We start from the raw sequence: 15,316 nt of genomic DNA, 5'->3' as shown, positions 1-15,316 counted from the left end.
GGGGGAATGTAACTTGTAGATATATTTTCACCTCACTATGTGAATTGTTCTCAAAGTTTATCATATTTTTGGGGGCGCATGCGCGGCCGGCTCTGGGATTACAGCTCCGTGAAGAGAGCTCCGCATCCCGGCCAGCCATAACCCGGCACTCACCAATCCCAGCAGCGGCACTGACCTCTCCCCGCGCTAATCTCCACTGGATCCCCAGGGAATATGCCCCGATGCCGCAGATCACCAGAGAAGCCGGGAAAGCTGACAAACTTTTTCCCAGCTCTCAGCCCCTGCAGGCAAGATGGTGCCCGCTCCTCACAGACAGATGCCTTACAGACAGAACGGAGACCAGAGCACACCACAGACCAATCTTTGGTTCCATTTTAAAAATCCTTCCCTCCTGAAATGTAATCTCCCCATTGAAGTATTTAAAGGTTTAAGTCATATCCCTCCCCTGTGCATGTTTTCCTCCAGACTTGCATATTAAGTCTCTACTGATATTTTATCCCTCAGACCTTTCACCATTTTTGTTGCTCAGCGCTGGATTCATTCTATTTTATCAATACCTTTTTGTAAGTGAGATCTCTAGAACTTAACACAGTATTCCTGCCCTGAAGATACAAAAAGAAAATGTACAAAGTGAGGGAATTCCCCTCTTAGACAGTAGTCAGTGGAACAGGTATTCCCATTGGACGAATTCCCCTCTAGTCCTGTTTTGGTTACAACTGTAAAATTGTGGATTTCTGATCGGTTTCTGTTTTAGAGACAATGGTCACCAGGACAAATAAAGGGTGGATCTCCCCAGAAGTGACACATACAGAAAATCAGAACCTGACAAAAGATATAATCCTTCACCAGTTATGGAGAACTCAAAAATATTTTTTACCATTACATAAACTTTGGACAGGTTTGTTTCTCATTCATTTTTTTTGTTTTGTAAATTTCTCTGCTGGTGGAATAATCTGACCAAGATCAAGTCTGGATTAATTTCAATGCACGTTCTACTGTCTAAAATGTACACTGATGGAGCAAAATCTACACGAGTGCATCACATGGATCAAAGTGCAGGGAAGTGTGTCTGCTGGATTAACATTGTAGAGTTTAGTAAAAGATGAATTTTTATCATACAGTGAGGACCCCCCCCCCCCCAATTTTCTTCATAAACAAAGAAAATTAAGTCTCCGGTGACTTTTAGTGTATGGATTGTATTATACGGGTCAGAAAATCTCTTCTGCCCAAAGCATTGGACTCCAGTCCCCAAAGCCTCCCAAAAGGCCAATTTCCCCCAACAGAGTAGATAAGTGTTGTTGTCTCAGGCTGCCCATCGATAAACCGCTTTAGTCATGGGCAAATACATCTGTGACATGCAGAGGTTTGTTATGGTTCTTGACTTTCACCCCAAATCTATTTACATTAAGATGTAATATCTCTAAAGATATGATTTGGTAGAGTGTTCACACAACTGACTGAAAGCTTCAACACAACAACAGAAATATATTGGTAAAAAGGTTTAAATCTAACAAACCATCAATCTATTCATTTACACAGAAATGATTAAAGTGACACTAATGTTTTGTTTTTTCTTAAAAACATCAAACATGTCATACTTATCCGCTGTGTGCAATGGTTTTGCACAGAGCAGCTGGGATTGTCCTCTTCACGGGTCCTCCGCTGGTGCTCCTGGTCTTTCCCTTCTGTCGGGTGCCCCAATAGCAAATAGCTTGCTATGGGAAAATCTGAGCAGGCGCATTCCCAAACCATGGTTCTACGTATCCATTCACATACAAAGCTGTGTCTGAGCCCTGCCCCTCCCTCTCCTAATCGACTCACTGGCTGTGAATTGGCTCACGCTGCATCATCCAATCAAGAGTGAGGTCCCAGAAAACAGAGGCTGTCATGGACATCGAAGGATCAAGAGGGAGCTCAGATAAGTGTTGGGGGAGCTGCATACATAGAATGCATGAAGGTAAAAAACCCTGAGACTTTACAACCACTACAAAAAGAAAATTAAATGGATTGGTATAGAGCTCTTTCCGTAGACTTGCATGGTGTACTACCAATTGGTGGGTCTATCTATTCCATCTACTCAAATATTACTCATCTTTTCAGGATTGGACAATTTCCAATATACCTTTAGTTAGCATACTGTAATAAATCCTAAGCACAACCTTTTTGGAGGGAAAATTACATATAAATAGGACTGGGATTTCAAAGGTCAAATAACACATATCTGAAAGGATGGCCTCCTTCATTACATATCTAAACAAGGGGGATCCATTAAAGTGGATATTTTGGAGTTGGTTCCTTTGGGGGAGATTTACTAAAATTGATGCGCACACAGTCCGGTGCAGCTGTACATGGGAGCCAATCAGCTTCTAGCTTCAGCTTCCTCAATTAAGCTTTTCAATAAGACCTGGAAGCTCCAGTTTTAGTAAATCTACCCCATTGTGTAGATCACTACTGAGACACGGAATCATCTGAAAGAAGCTCCTCAGCCTATTGTCAGCCTTCTCATATACAGTATCATCTGTAATGAATAGAATGAGCCCCTTGGCAGCTTCCATTCAGATCACACCATTCCCTTCTATCTTCAGAACCTGGGGATATCCAGACATATTACACACTAGATATGGGCTGCATGTTAGACTCGAACATGGGCCGTTCGTGTGTTCACTGAACACAGCTCAGATGCATTGCTTTAACCAATCACAGTGTGTGATGATGTCACAAGGGGTAGGATGAACCCCCGCCCCCTTGTGCCATAATGACAGTATATCAGAACTGTGATCGTGGGTGCAGCTGTCAGACAGTGAGAGCCAGCATGGAGCGCGGAGTGTTTTTTTCTTTTTTTGGGTAGTGGCAGCAGCGGGCATCGTGATTGATGTTGGATCTACTTTGGGGGACATTTTTCTAATTTGTATGTTTAATAAAGAACTTGTCAAAAACTGTCTGCTGTCTTTTTTACACTACACTTTTTCTTTGCGAATGGGTAGCGGTACTATGTGCCGCATACTCATTTACATGGGGGGGGTGGTTAGGATCTTGTAAAGGGGGCTTCCATATTCTGATAAGCTCTCCACCCGCATATCCCCACAATCACAGACCGCTGTTGTGGGGAAGAGGCCCTTGTCCCCATCAACATGAGGCAAGGTGCTTTGGGAAAGGGGATCCCCTGCCCTAAGTGCCCCTCAATATTGAGGACATGTAGTCTGGTATGGTTCATAAGGGGAGGTACTCGCTCATCTCACCCCCTTTCCTGTCTTGCCGGGCTCCATTGTCGGATAAGGGTCTGGAATTTTTTTGGCGGAACCCCCACACCATTTTTTTTTACTTTTTGGCGTGGGACTTCCCCTCAAAATCCATATCAGATCCCAAGGGCTTGGTATGAATGGGAGGGGGGACCCCACGCTGTTTTTTTTTTAAAGTAATTGTCGTGAAATGCCAACAATTCTGTTTACATTCACCTGTCAGCAGGGAACCCCACTGACAGCTGAAACATGAATGAATGTTTCACTACTAAAAAACGCATGACTTTATAACAGAACTCATGTCAGATTTTAGTAACTGAGCGGGATCTCACCACATACTCAGATGCAGTCAGATACCACTCAGTTGTTCAGTTTGTGTACGAAATTCACGGTCAAACATTCTGTAGGTTCCAATGTTCAACCGCGAACCAAACAGAGCAGTGTTCGGCCCATCACTATTACTCACCCACATTGATCAAACTCTAACTAAAATATATTTCTAACCACAAGATTATTTACATCTATGAATGGAGATTTCACATAACCTCATAAATAACGGTGGGCTCACCTCATGAAAGGATATTGCATGTGGTATTTGGGTCACGTGACACATTTCCCAAATATCGCATGTGATACTGAAAATGATAATTCATAATCCCTTTTATCCGGTATTTACCTCAAAAAGCAGAAATACTTGGTAAACTTTAGTATATTCACTAAACACACGGCTGGTGACGACTCTGGAAGAACCAGCTGAAATTTCATACATTACTTGAATATCGCATACCTGGACCTCTACTTATTTAACATTTACATTTATTTAGTTATGTACTTTTGGTGAATCGACTTTAACACTTTTAGGAAATATTTATCTAGTTTTAGCATTTTGAAGTAAATTCCACATAAACGGATAATAAATTGACATTTCCAGTATCGCATATGATATTTGGGAAAAATGTGTCATGTGACCCAAATATCACATGCAATATCCTTATGTGAATTGAGCCCAGAGTGCTTTGTTCATTCCTTCTTCATAGATGAGTTAGGAATCAGAAGACTTCAGTGTTTATGAAGACATGTGACTCTTTGTATACACTCATAAAGCCGGGCTGTGTTCCTGTGACTCTTGTTTTCACCACATGGAGAGGTTGTAGAAGGTCGGGCTTGTAAGGATCAGGTGTAATAGTTGGGTTGTTCATGTAATTCCTGCACAGGTTACTACTGAGATAATCATGAAAAGTTGGCATTTCCTGAGGGCCACAGTTGGACATCAGGAGTCCCAACAATAGAGGTTGGTGTCCATAAACATGGTCATTGTAATGGAAACCATATCGGCAGTCACACCTCAGCCAGGTATTCTCCCTCCTCTTTAACATATCAATTCACAAGCCCATCACCATTGAGATGATCAGTTCTGTCCTGGGGGATAAAAGTTCTCTTTATATTCTACAGCTAGATAGTCAAAGTTTTACGCAAAAAAAAGTGTATTTTAGTGAATAACATAATCTTGGTTGTTATATTTACAGAATTTTTTAAATAGTTTTTTTTTAAATAGTTGCTCATTTATTTTTTATTTTCATTTAATTTTTATTTTCATTTATTTTTTTCACTACATTTCAGATTTTCAGATTCTTCTTTTACTGGCCATTTCCATGCAGTAGGCCTCCCTGAATGAACAACAAGTGACATAAAGGGGAAGCAACATAGCATTGATTTTATATGGTTTGTTCAGGCTGGTAGAGCTATATTGGGATGAGGTGAAGTAATACAAAATTGTTAAGATGAAATCATATTCTCTGTATGGAATGAGCAATTATGAATCCCTTCTTATACACATTATTGTATGATAGTCATTGGGAAGAATATTCCTTACATTTGAGGTCACTGCAAACCCCCCTTACAGAAAGCTAGAAAGATCATTGGTGTCAGTGGCAATATATCAATGAGGCAGAAATTGCTCCTTGCTCAAGGAATCCTCAGCAACCTCTGGAGGAACCTTAGTGTTCCATGCAATGATGGCTGAGAAAGGCTGATCTAGACAAATCCTCTTCTTAAAGAAATTCAAAGTTTTCCAGCAGTAAAGGAAAGGCTATTTTGGCCAACAGGATCATTCTGTGGTGGTTTTCTATTGATAATACTATGGTTAAGGTTTCTTTAAGTATGCCAAAATCCAGTGTTGTGTTATTGTTCAGAATAATTATATCTAACCCACGTTAATTGTACAATATTCAGAAGCAGCCATTTTTAAAGTTTGCTTTTGAAGGTGAAAGTTACAGATCTGGGTTCCTTGCCTCAATACTTGGCTTGTTATTCACCCAGAACATCATGTCAGTATATTTTCCATTACTTGATATACACCTGGCTTGTTCTAGGTCACTGATCACCAAGTAGTGAAGAAATGATCAGGATGTTTGGAGATGAATCTCTAAAAATAAGCTCAGACATGGCAGCTCCAATATTCCTATCCTGAGAGGTCTGTTTAATCCTCATGAAAATATTTCTATGCTAATTACATTTTTTAAGTTCATTTAAATCTTTTTTGTCAATAAAGTATTTTTTAAGTTAAACCCATTGGTGTTCAATGTTGCTGGAAATAGGGAAAATGGTATAAGATCCATCAAGGGGCCACAACCCATATTACACAGATACTTCTTTATTCAAAATAAATTCCTGTTTTCACCTCATGGAGAGGTCATAGAGGTTCTTATAGATGGAAGTGATTCTTTGCTTTGTGAGGATCAGATATAACATTTGGGTTTATTCATCTCAATGACAACTCTTGTACAGATTATTATTTAAGCACTTATGTCCCTTCCTATACTAATATAATCATGCAAATTTGGCATCCACAGAGGGCCACAGTTGGGCACCACTAGTCCTAACAATGGAGGTTGGCTTCCATAAACATGGTCATTGTGATGGAAACAGTATCGGCAGTCACACCTCAGCCAGGTATTCTACTTCCTCTTTACCATATCAATCCACAAGCCCATCACCATTGAGATGGCCAGTTCTGTCCTGGGGGTAAAAGTTCTCTCAATATTCTGCAGATACATTGTCATTGTCAACGCAAAACCAAAGTGTATTTTAGTGAATAACACAATCTCAGTTGTATTATTACATTCATATGAATATTTAAATTGTTTGTTTGTTTTTACTACATTTCAGGTTTTCAGGTCCTTCTTTTAGTGGCCATCTCCATGCAGTAGTCCTCCTTGATGAACTACAGGTGACATGAAGGGGAAATAACATAGCAGGAGTATTGATTTTATATACTAGTGGAGTTATATTGAGATGAGGTGAAGTAAAACAAAAAGTGATAAGATGGAAGCAGATTCTCCATGTGGAACGAGCAACTTTGACTCCGTCTTTGTACACATAATCTTTTCTTTTTACCTTAATGCTTAACTCCACAAAGTTACATAAAACCTGGCCAGTCAATAAAAAAGCTGAAGACTCTGGAACCAGAAGACCAGGAGAAGGTGGCAATGGAGCAACTAGGTGAAACCTGGACATCATGTGAGGGAAGTCTGCCATAATGTACAAAAATGATGTGTGTACTTGAACATTATCGCACGAGCCCTGGATTCCTTATGTTTAGTTCCACTTTAAGCTGGCCCTAAAGTCATGTCTAAACCATCATTTCTCAGATTTGTGAAAATGGTCCTCTGCAACAACTTTCAAGTCTCAGAGAACCCCTGCTAATAATTACTCTACAGTATGTACAGCTCTGTGTATGTTAGTGTGATGGTCAGTGCAAAGAATGTCCTTTGCCTTTGTGGTCAATAGGAAGAATCCCCTTTACAGATAGCTAGACAGATAACTGGTGTTAGCCTCAACTCATGAATGAGGTAGAATTTGCTCCATGGTCAAGGAGCCCTTAGCAACCTCTGGAGGAACCTTAGGCTTCCATGGAACACTGATTGAGAGAAGCTGATCTAGACCAATTCTCTTATTATTGGAGCTAAGTTTCCAGCAGTTAAGGAATGACAAGTGTGGGCCAATGGGGCCATTCTGCAGCAGCTTTCCATTTAGACTTATAAGGTTCAAGGCATCCTTTATGCCAAGACAAACTGTAGTTTTATGCTGAATTCATTTTAAATTCATTGTTTTTTTTATTGGCAATAAAGCTTTTTTAGGTTTAGTTTTTTTTTTATTAAACCCATTGGTGTGCAATGTGCTAGAAATAAGGCATAATGTATAAAAGAACCAGCAAATAATGGGTACATTTGTTTTCAATAAATGAGCTGGTTACTATTTCCTCTTGTATTATTTATTTAAATTAGAATCAGGTAAAAAAAAAAAAATCTTATAAAGCAAAAATAATTTCCCATTTTATAGTTACAATGTTGAAAAGTTTAATATTAAAACTCTGTAAAGTTTCAAAGTATTTGGTTTTCATCATGTTTAATCCTATCACCTATTCTCAGGACACACTTTTTATATGCAAATCAGCAAGAACAACCCGGGGTTATTTACACAACATTTACATCAGGAGTCAGCCAATGGAAAGCCTTCATTCTCTGCCTTCCCCACCCATCTCCCTTGTATAAAGAGGTCCTCTCCTTCCCCTGATCAATGACTCTACTTCCAGAGATACTGGTATACTCATCTATTACAGCCCAGCTGGAGATTTGGTGACGTTGTCCGGAGCTGATCTGCAGAGGAACCCAATACTCAAAGAAAACTAATTGGACTTCATCACAGCGGAATCCTCACCACATTAAGGTAAGGTCGCCTTCATCTAACCAATCAAGGGATCTTTATTATTTAATGAACATTCTGATAATAATCCTGCAGAGGTTTATGAGGCATATTTAATAAATATATGGAAAACTGACACAAAGGGGCAAGGAGTGGAGGTTTAGGACAGGATAATATGTAATACAATGTATACAGAAGATAGGATAGCCATTGGAGGCTTCCCATAATCAGCCTGATGAAAAAGTTGTTCGTATTACAGGATATAATAAACGTTGTGGCAGTAATTTGTGTGATGTAATACAATTTCAAACATATGTTTAGGTGGCCAAATAATGTATATTTTTTTTCTAAATCTCCTTTTACAAGTATATTCCAATCTGTACAAAAAAATTGACTGAACAATGTTGAATTCTTTGCTATGAAATACTACCTCTCACCAAAACAGGAGTACAACATTCTACTTCATAATCTCACTGAAAATTCACTTCATGTCTGTCCGTCTGATGCTATGTGGTCTTCCTGAGAACATAAAGATGACATTTAGCAGGAAAATGCCTTAAATGTTTTTAAGGTGCTTGAAAAGGGATGTGACAGTTGAGTGTTTGGATGATATGACATCACTCATGGTTATTGTGGCTCATTCTAGGACTTCACAGTTTTGGAGAGAATGTTTTAGGGAAATGCCACTAATATCTTCTGATATCCTTTAGCATGACCTCTGCTGTCTTCTGAGTACAAAAAGTGAGGCAACCGTTTTTTATATTTTCCTTGAGAGTTTTGATTAAATTATGCTTTTTAACTGACTGAGCTCTGTGTTCATCCCCCTGAATTTATGTAATCAAAACTGGAAAGTTGACATAGCAGGTCGGCAACAAGAGAGCAGAGTATCTGTTGTAGATTATTCTTAAGGAATGTTTAATCTTTTCATGGAAGTATCTGCCAGAAATATGAGGGTCACCAAAACTCTTCTGGCAGCAGATACACCTTTCCATCAATGATGACCAAAGTTTATTACATTCTCTTCCTGAAGGATACTTGGGGGTTAAATGAGTCTCCTGACCACCAATTACTGAGAGCCTCTCCCCCCGCACACAACTGCACTTATAGCTATTGGATATATTTATGTGTTGCTATGTCTTGGCTTTTCCATTTGTTTTGCACTTGATAAAGTTATAACCTTACTTGATAATTTTCTTATATAAGGATTGCTGGCTTTCCATATTCAGCTCATTTAACTATACTCCATAAATTTCTATTGTTGTGTTCAAACTCTTACTTTAATAACTGAAACTTATTCCCGAGCCCCATTCAATAAGATGTGAAGCTTTAGTGAGCATCTCATATATATATATATATGTATATCAATGTGGGTAATAGTATTCATATTTGAAACATTTCTATAGTTTTTCTAAAACAATTTGTTTTCTTCTTAATAATTCAACGTTTTCTTTTTTCGCTCTCCAGGACACTATGGCCTCCATTACTCATGGTGTTGAAGGATTTCTGAATAGAATGGTCTCCTTCTATTCACAAGAAATAAAGCAGGTAGACTTACAGGAGTACTTCACCATTATGAAGGAACTTGGAGAAGGTGGATATGGAAGAGTTTTATTGGCAAAGGACAAGATAACAGGTCAGTGAACTATTCTAAGTACCGTTTCAGTATCCTCTGCAAATATTGATGTATATGTTTGTACATTTGTACACTATAGACTTTATATTTATTAAATCTCCATAATATATCATGTTTAAATATTTTTTCATGTTGGTAGAATGATTTAGGGAACTAAGCATTGGGCTGATTCTTGGGAGCAGTTATGCAAATATTAAAATGCCTTGATGGGTACATATCTGTCTGGAGCAGTGGACTGTATTTCCATGCAGACTGTCCTAGATAATGATCACATGTGATGCTGAGCCTCCATGATTAAAAGGACAGACATATAATGAATGAAAGGGGCAGGCCAGGAATAGTCAGGCTGGGAAGGATATGATGCTAACAATGCTGGACGTCCTCCAGCCAGGAAACGAGATGGGATCTGTATGACTTGCTGAAGCTTCCGATGCACAATGAGAGACTATCGCTGTGTTCAGTGAAATCAGAGTAGGACATTTCAGCCCAGGAAAGGTTCTTGTACAGCTGATTGATGGCTGAAATTTAGCTATGAATGAAGCATAATACATTCTCAAACATTTTAATAAGATCCGTTGCTCGAATATTGAGATTTTCAAGTGGATAGAAAAAATGATCAGCTAAAAATTTCCATTTCTTAATCAAAGTTAAATTATTTTTTTCTACAGGTCAAAGAATGGCATTGAAGACCATGGATAAAAACAGAACCAGCCAGCGGTCTTTCCTCCAGGAGTTCTGCGTTTCATACTTTCTTTCATCTCATCCCAATATCATTGGATGTAATGGCATCGCCTTCACCACCATCGACTACTTTGTGTTTGCCCAGGAACTAGCCCCTGTTGGTGATCTCTTCTCCATGATTACACCATACGTAAGTACATTAAGGTTTCAGTATGCCCTTTTTTTTAAAGTTTTGGATAAGGGAGGGATAAAACTAATAATGCCCATCACTTTGTCTTAATGATGGAGATTGCCGGAACATTTATAAAAAGAGAATCTCTTTTGGGGGAAAACAAACGGCAATAGACTCCACTCCTAGTCTAAAACTAGATCAAAAGTGATGGCCATGCTTATACTTTAACTGATTCTGAATTACTCTTTATATTCTATCTTACTGTATTTAACAACTATTATATTTTGATTTTGTATTCCTAGGTGGGAATTCCAGAAGACTCAGTTAAGAGGTGTGCTCTTCAGATCTCCAATGCTCTCGAATTCATATCCGAGAAAGGACTGGTGCATATGGATTTGAAGCCAGAAAACATTTTGGTGTTTGACCAGGACTGTCACTTCATCAAGATCACAGACTTTGGCCTTGCGAAGGTCAGAGGGACAGTGATAACATCCAGGTGTGGTAGCAAAACCTACATGGCCCCAGAACTACGTGACATGACCATTACGGATGGACTGGTTGTAGATGGCTGCCTTGATGTGTGGGTGTTTGGTGTTACCATCTACTGCCTACTTCTAGGGGAGTATCCATGGCAGGTGGCCATGCCTGAAGATGAAGGATATAGAGGTTTTGTTGACTGGCAAAACAATTTTCATATGGACAATCCTCCTGAAGCATGGAGAAAGATTTCAACTGGAATAAGAAGGATGTTTGGTGATCTTTTGGCCATTGACTTTTCTAAAAGAAGTAAATCTACAGAAATCCTGAAATACATGAACGAAAGCTGGAAGGAAGAAATCCCAGATGCAATCACAGGACAAGAAGATGAGGATCCCATCAAAATCAGCTCTGTACAATCTGAGGTAACCTCCATTTCTCACCTGAACACCTCACAGCGTAGTGTTACTAACACGTCTTTGTCTTACTTTTTGACCACAGACACTTCTGTATCTCAGTCTGAGATGACTCCATTGCCCCAGAAGAATGACATGGAAGAAGCACTGATCATATTCGATGATGAGTTCTCCTTACTTGTTGGTGCAGAGGTAAACATTGGATGATGAAGAATCATGAGTGATGGTGCGTCCGAAAGAACATCACATATGGCCAACTTCCCCAGGTATGTGCCTTTCTCAATTCACAATTTAATCTTTTAGGGCCATGTCACACTAGCAGTTCAGCACTAAGTCATCACTTTTTCCACCACAATATCCATCACTGATTTTGCTTTGATACTAAAGCAATCCAGTTTCAGTCAATAAATAGCCGCCACCTTATCTTCCTATAGAGGGATTATATTCTTTTAGAGGCTCTCTGTACCTCTTCTGATCTGCAGATCTCTATAAAATGTATTACCGATCTACCAATTTTGATCCGGACGTCCGGCGAGACGGACGTGTCTCGGCGAGCTCCTGCTCCCCCGGCCCCAATCCGCTGCCATCTGGGCGGCAGCGGACCCTGACGGGGGCCCCACGACCCTCCGGTCCCTGTTCTCCAGCCAGGGAAGGCCACTGGACCTTTCTCCCGGAGCTCCGGGACTTGCGGCCTACCCGGCACCCGAAGCCGTGGCCTCGATTTTTGGCGCGGCCGACCAGGATCGCCGGACATCAGCCCGGACTACTGCCACTCCGCTCCTCGGTCCCCGCCGATCAGGGGATCACCCCTGTGCCCCTACCGCTGCCATCAGGGCCCATCCGGGCCCCTGTGTCTGCTGCCGAGGTCCCCACCAACACCCACAGTCACTCCATCCCTCCAGCGGAGCTCCGGCGATTCGCAGCAGCCTGAGGCCTACCACGGCACCCGAAGCCGCGGTGTTTCCTGCCAGCCGTGGCTGGAATCGCGGCGGGAATTGCGGCCGCGGCGGGACGCCTCCGCTCCTCCGGGAAGCTACCACCACCACCAACGGTCCTGCTAACCCAGGATGGATCCACCTCCACCCCGACGCTCCAGGACACCAGGTACTTCACCAGGGGCGCCCACTACCCACCAGGGAGCCCAACCACCATCACACCGCCAGCCTCCAGGGACTCACTCACTCAGGGATCCCACCATCCACCTGAAACCCCAAACCACCAGGGACCCTAAGCCACTATCCCTCCAGGGATTGCTACTACCCCACCAGGGATAGCACGGCCACCATCCCACTGGGGATCCCCTGCCCACCACCCCACCTGGGATTACCAGCCAGCCACCACACCAGGGACCGCTCGCCCAGCACCCTGATTTCCGGCACGCTATTCCCTCTGGCGATGCCCCGGCGACTAATGGCCCACCACGACCCTTGAAGCCGCGGTCTCTCCTACCGGCCGCAACAGATCACGGTTGAGCACAAACCACGCAGGGCCGACGATCGCTACCGCAACGCCCCGCTCGACTCTGATGACGATCCTTCAACACCTTCAGCGCCTCACGACGCCGAGCCCTCAGCACCCGACGCCTGGCCTCAACAACCCCAGTCACCGAGCCGCCAGCATCTCCAGTCGCCGTGCCTACCATCACCCCCAGCCATCGCACCCTACGACCCCTCCACTAGCCGAACCACCGTACCCACTGAAGACATGCCACAGCACCCATGGTCGCCAGCTTACTGCACCCACAGACTGCTGCCAACCAGCTGCCGCCCTCCACCCTCACTCTACCCCTACAGAAAGACTCAAATGACTCTCCCACGGTAATACAGATTCCCCACACCACCTTGCCCTGACCTGTATCCCTTCACCTCCCCTGACCCAACTGTCACCCCACCCACCCCAACATGCCTCCTGCACTCCTCCTCATTTTCCTCTCCACCATCCCAAAAATCGCCTCCCTCTACCCGCCTACCCCCCCAAAACAGCTCTACATTGCCCCTTCACTACTCCCCTCTCCCCACTACGGCACTCACCACCTCCTCCTGCTACTCCACTCCCCCGTCGACCCACGTGCCACCACTATCAGACCCACACGCTCCTACACTTCCCATCCCCATGCCACCTTCCTCACCCTTCTCCTTCTCCTATCTGCTGGGGACATCTCCCCGAACCCTGGCCCCTCGCCACCTCACCCCTCCTCTAGGGACCCCCCCGCTCCCGCCAGCTGCCGTAACCCCCTCAACCTCATATCTGTGCCCCTTCTCCCCGCATCCATCCCCCCTCTCTCGGTTGCACTCCTGAACGCCCGCTCGGTCTGCAACAAACTTACTGCCATCCATGACCTCTTTATCTCCAGCTCCCTTAACCTCCTAGCCATCACCGAAACCTGGGTACAGGCCACTGACTCCACCTCCCCTGCGGCACTCTCCTATGGAGGTCTCGTCTGGTCCCATTCTCCAAGACTGAGCGGTCACAAAGGTGGTGGGGTCGGCCTGCTCCTATCACCACTGAGCACCTTCCAGGTCCTCCCTAATCCTCCCTCCCTAACTTTCTCCTCCTTCGAGGCTCACTGCATCCGGCTCTTCTCACCCACCCCCCTAAGGATCGCAGTGATCTACAGGCCTCCTGGATCCATACCCCGCTTCCTGGATGACTTCGCTGCCTGGCTTCCCTTCTTCCTCTCCTCTGAGCTACCAACCATCATCCTCGGGGACTTCAATATCCCCATCAATGACAACAGCCCGGCTACTTCCCAATTCCTCCACCTAACCTCCTCCTTCGCGCTCACACAGCACACTCAATCCTCCACCCACATCATTGGGAACACCCTGGACCTCGTCTTCTCCCACCTCTGTACCCTCAACCAGTTCTCTAACACCCCCTTCCCTCTCTCCGACCACCACCTCCTCACGTTCTCCATCTCCCCTTCCCCTAACTCCCCCCCCCCAGAGCGCCAAACCATCACCAGCCGCAACCTCCGCAACCTGAACCCGGCCCCCCTCCACTCAGCTGCCGACCGCCTACACGACAGCATCCTTCCACTGTCTTGTCCTGACCTAGCCACCACCGCGTACAACGACTCACTATCAGCCACCCTAGACTCTCTGGCACCCCTAACCACACGCTACATCAAACCCAGACCGCTCCAACCATGGCAGAATGACCACACTAAATGCCTCAAACGTCGCAGTCGTGCGCTGGAGAGACTATGGCGCAAAACCAGGTCCCCCCGTTCATTCTCCCTCTACAAATCTGCCTTCCTCACTTACACCTCCTCCCTCCACGCCGCCAAGCAGGCTTACTTCGTAAACCTGATTAACACCCTCTCCTCCTGCCCTCGCCGGCTCTTCTCCACCTTCAACTCCCTGCTCTCTCCCCCCCCTCCTCCACTCAGTACCTCACTCACCGCCCACGAGATTGCCACTCATTTCCACAACAAAATTGATGCAATCCATCAGGACATAGTCAACTCGCAATCTACCTCCCCACCTAGCCTCCCCCCCCCTATCTCCCCCTCATCTCTTCCCTCCTCTGACCTCGCAACATCACTGCCCCCCTCCACACCCAAGACCCCGCTTACCGTAACCCCACCAGCTCTGCACTCCTTCTGCCCCGCTACCACTGAGGAAGTCACCAGGGTCTTCTCTGAAGCCCGCCTCACTACCTGCCCCCTAGACCCTATCCCCTCTCGACTCCTCCAGCCACCCCCCTCTTCCCTCATCTGCTCCCTCACCCACATCTTCAATCTCTCCCTCTCTACCGGCGTATTCCCCTCCCCCCTAAAGCATGCGCACATCACCCCCATACTCAAAAAGCCCTCCCTGGACCCCTCTGACCCAAACAACCTCAGACCCATCTCCCTGCTGCCACTCACTTCCAAACTCCTGGAGCGCTTAGTCTACAACCGCCTAAGCGCCCACCTAACTGACAACAACCTCCTTGATCCACTACAGTCCGGCTTCCGTCCCCTACACTCCACCGAAACCGCCCTCCTCAA

General features: G+C 44.3%; 1 protein-coding gene across 1 annotated transcript in view; it reads left to right on the top strand.

Annotated features, from left to right (window-relative positions):
* The first annotated feature begins 221 nt into the window (after positions 1-221).
* The window catches only part of LOC149454792 (ribosomal protein S6 kinase 2 beta-like), a 37,621-nt gene continuing 22,526 nt past the window's right edge, over positions 222-15,316 (top strand). The window contains exons 1-5 of the mRNA XM_089687115.1: positions 222-287; positions 9,408-9,576; positions 10,245-10,447; positions 10,732-11,331; positions 11,425-11,514. Of these exons, the coding sequence (XP_089543241.1) occupies positions 222-287; positions 9,408-9,576; positions 10,245-10,447; positions 10,732-11,331; positions 11,425-11,514 (1,128 nt within the window). The remainder of the gene's footprint in view (positions 288-9,407; positions 9,577-10,244; positions 10,448-10,731; positions 11,332-11,424; positions 11,515-15,316) is intronic.

Source organism: Staurois parvus, unplaced genomic scaffold (assembly GCF_062004578.1).
Source record: "Staurois parvus isolate SC_StPar_1 unplaced genomic scaffold, SC_StPar_1.0 ptg000417l, whole genome shotgun sequence".
NCBI lineage: Eukaryota > Metazoa > Chordata > Amphibia > Anura > Ranidae > Staurois > Staurois parvus.
Note: the sequence above shows the minus strand (reverse complement) of the source record. Positions and strands in the feature narration are given on the sequence as shown.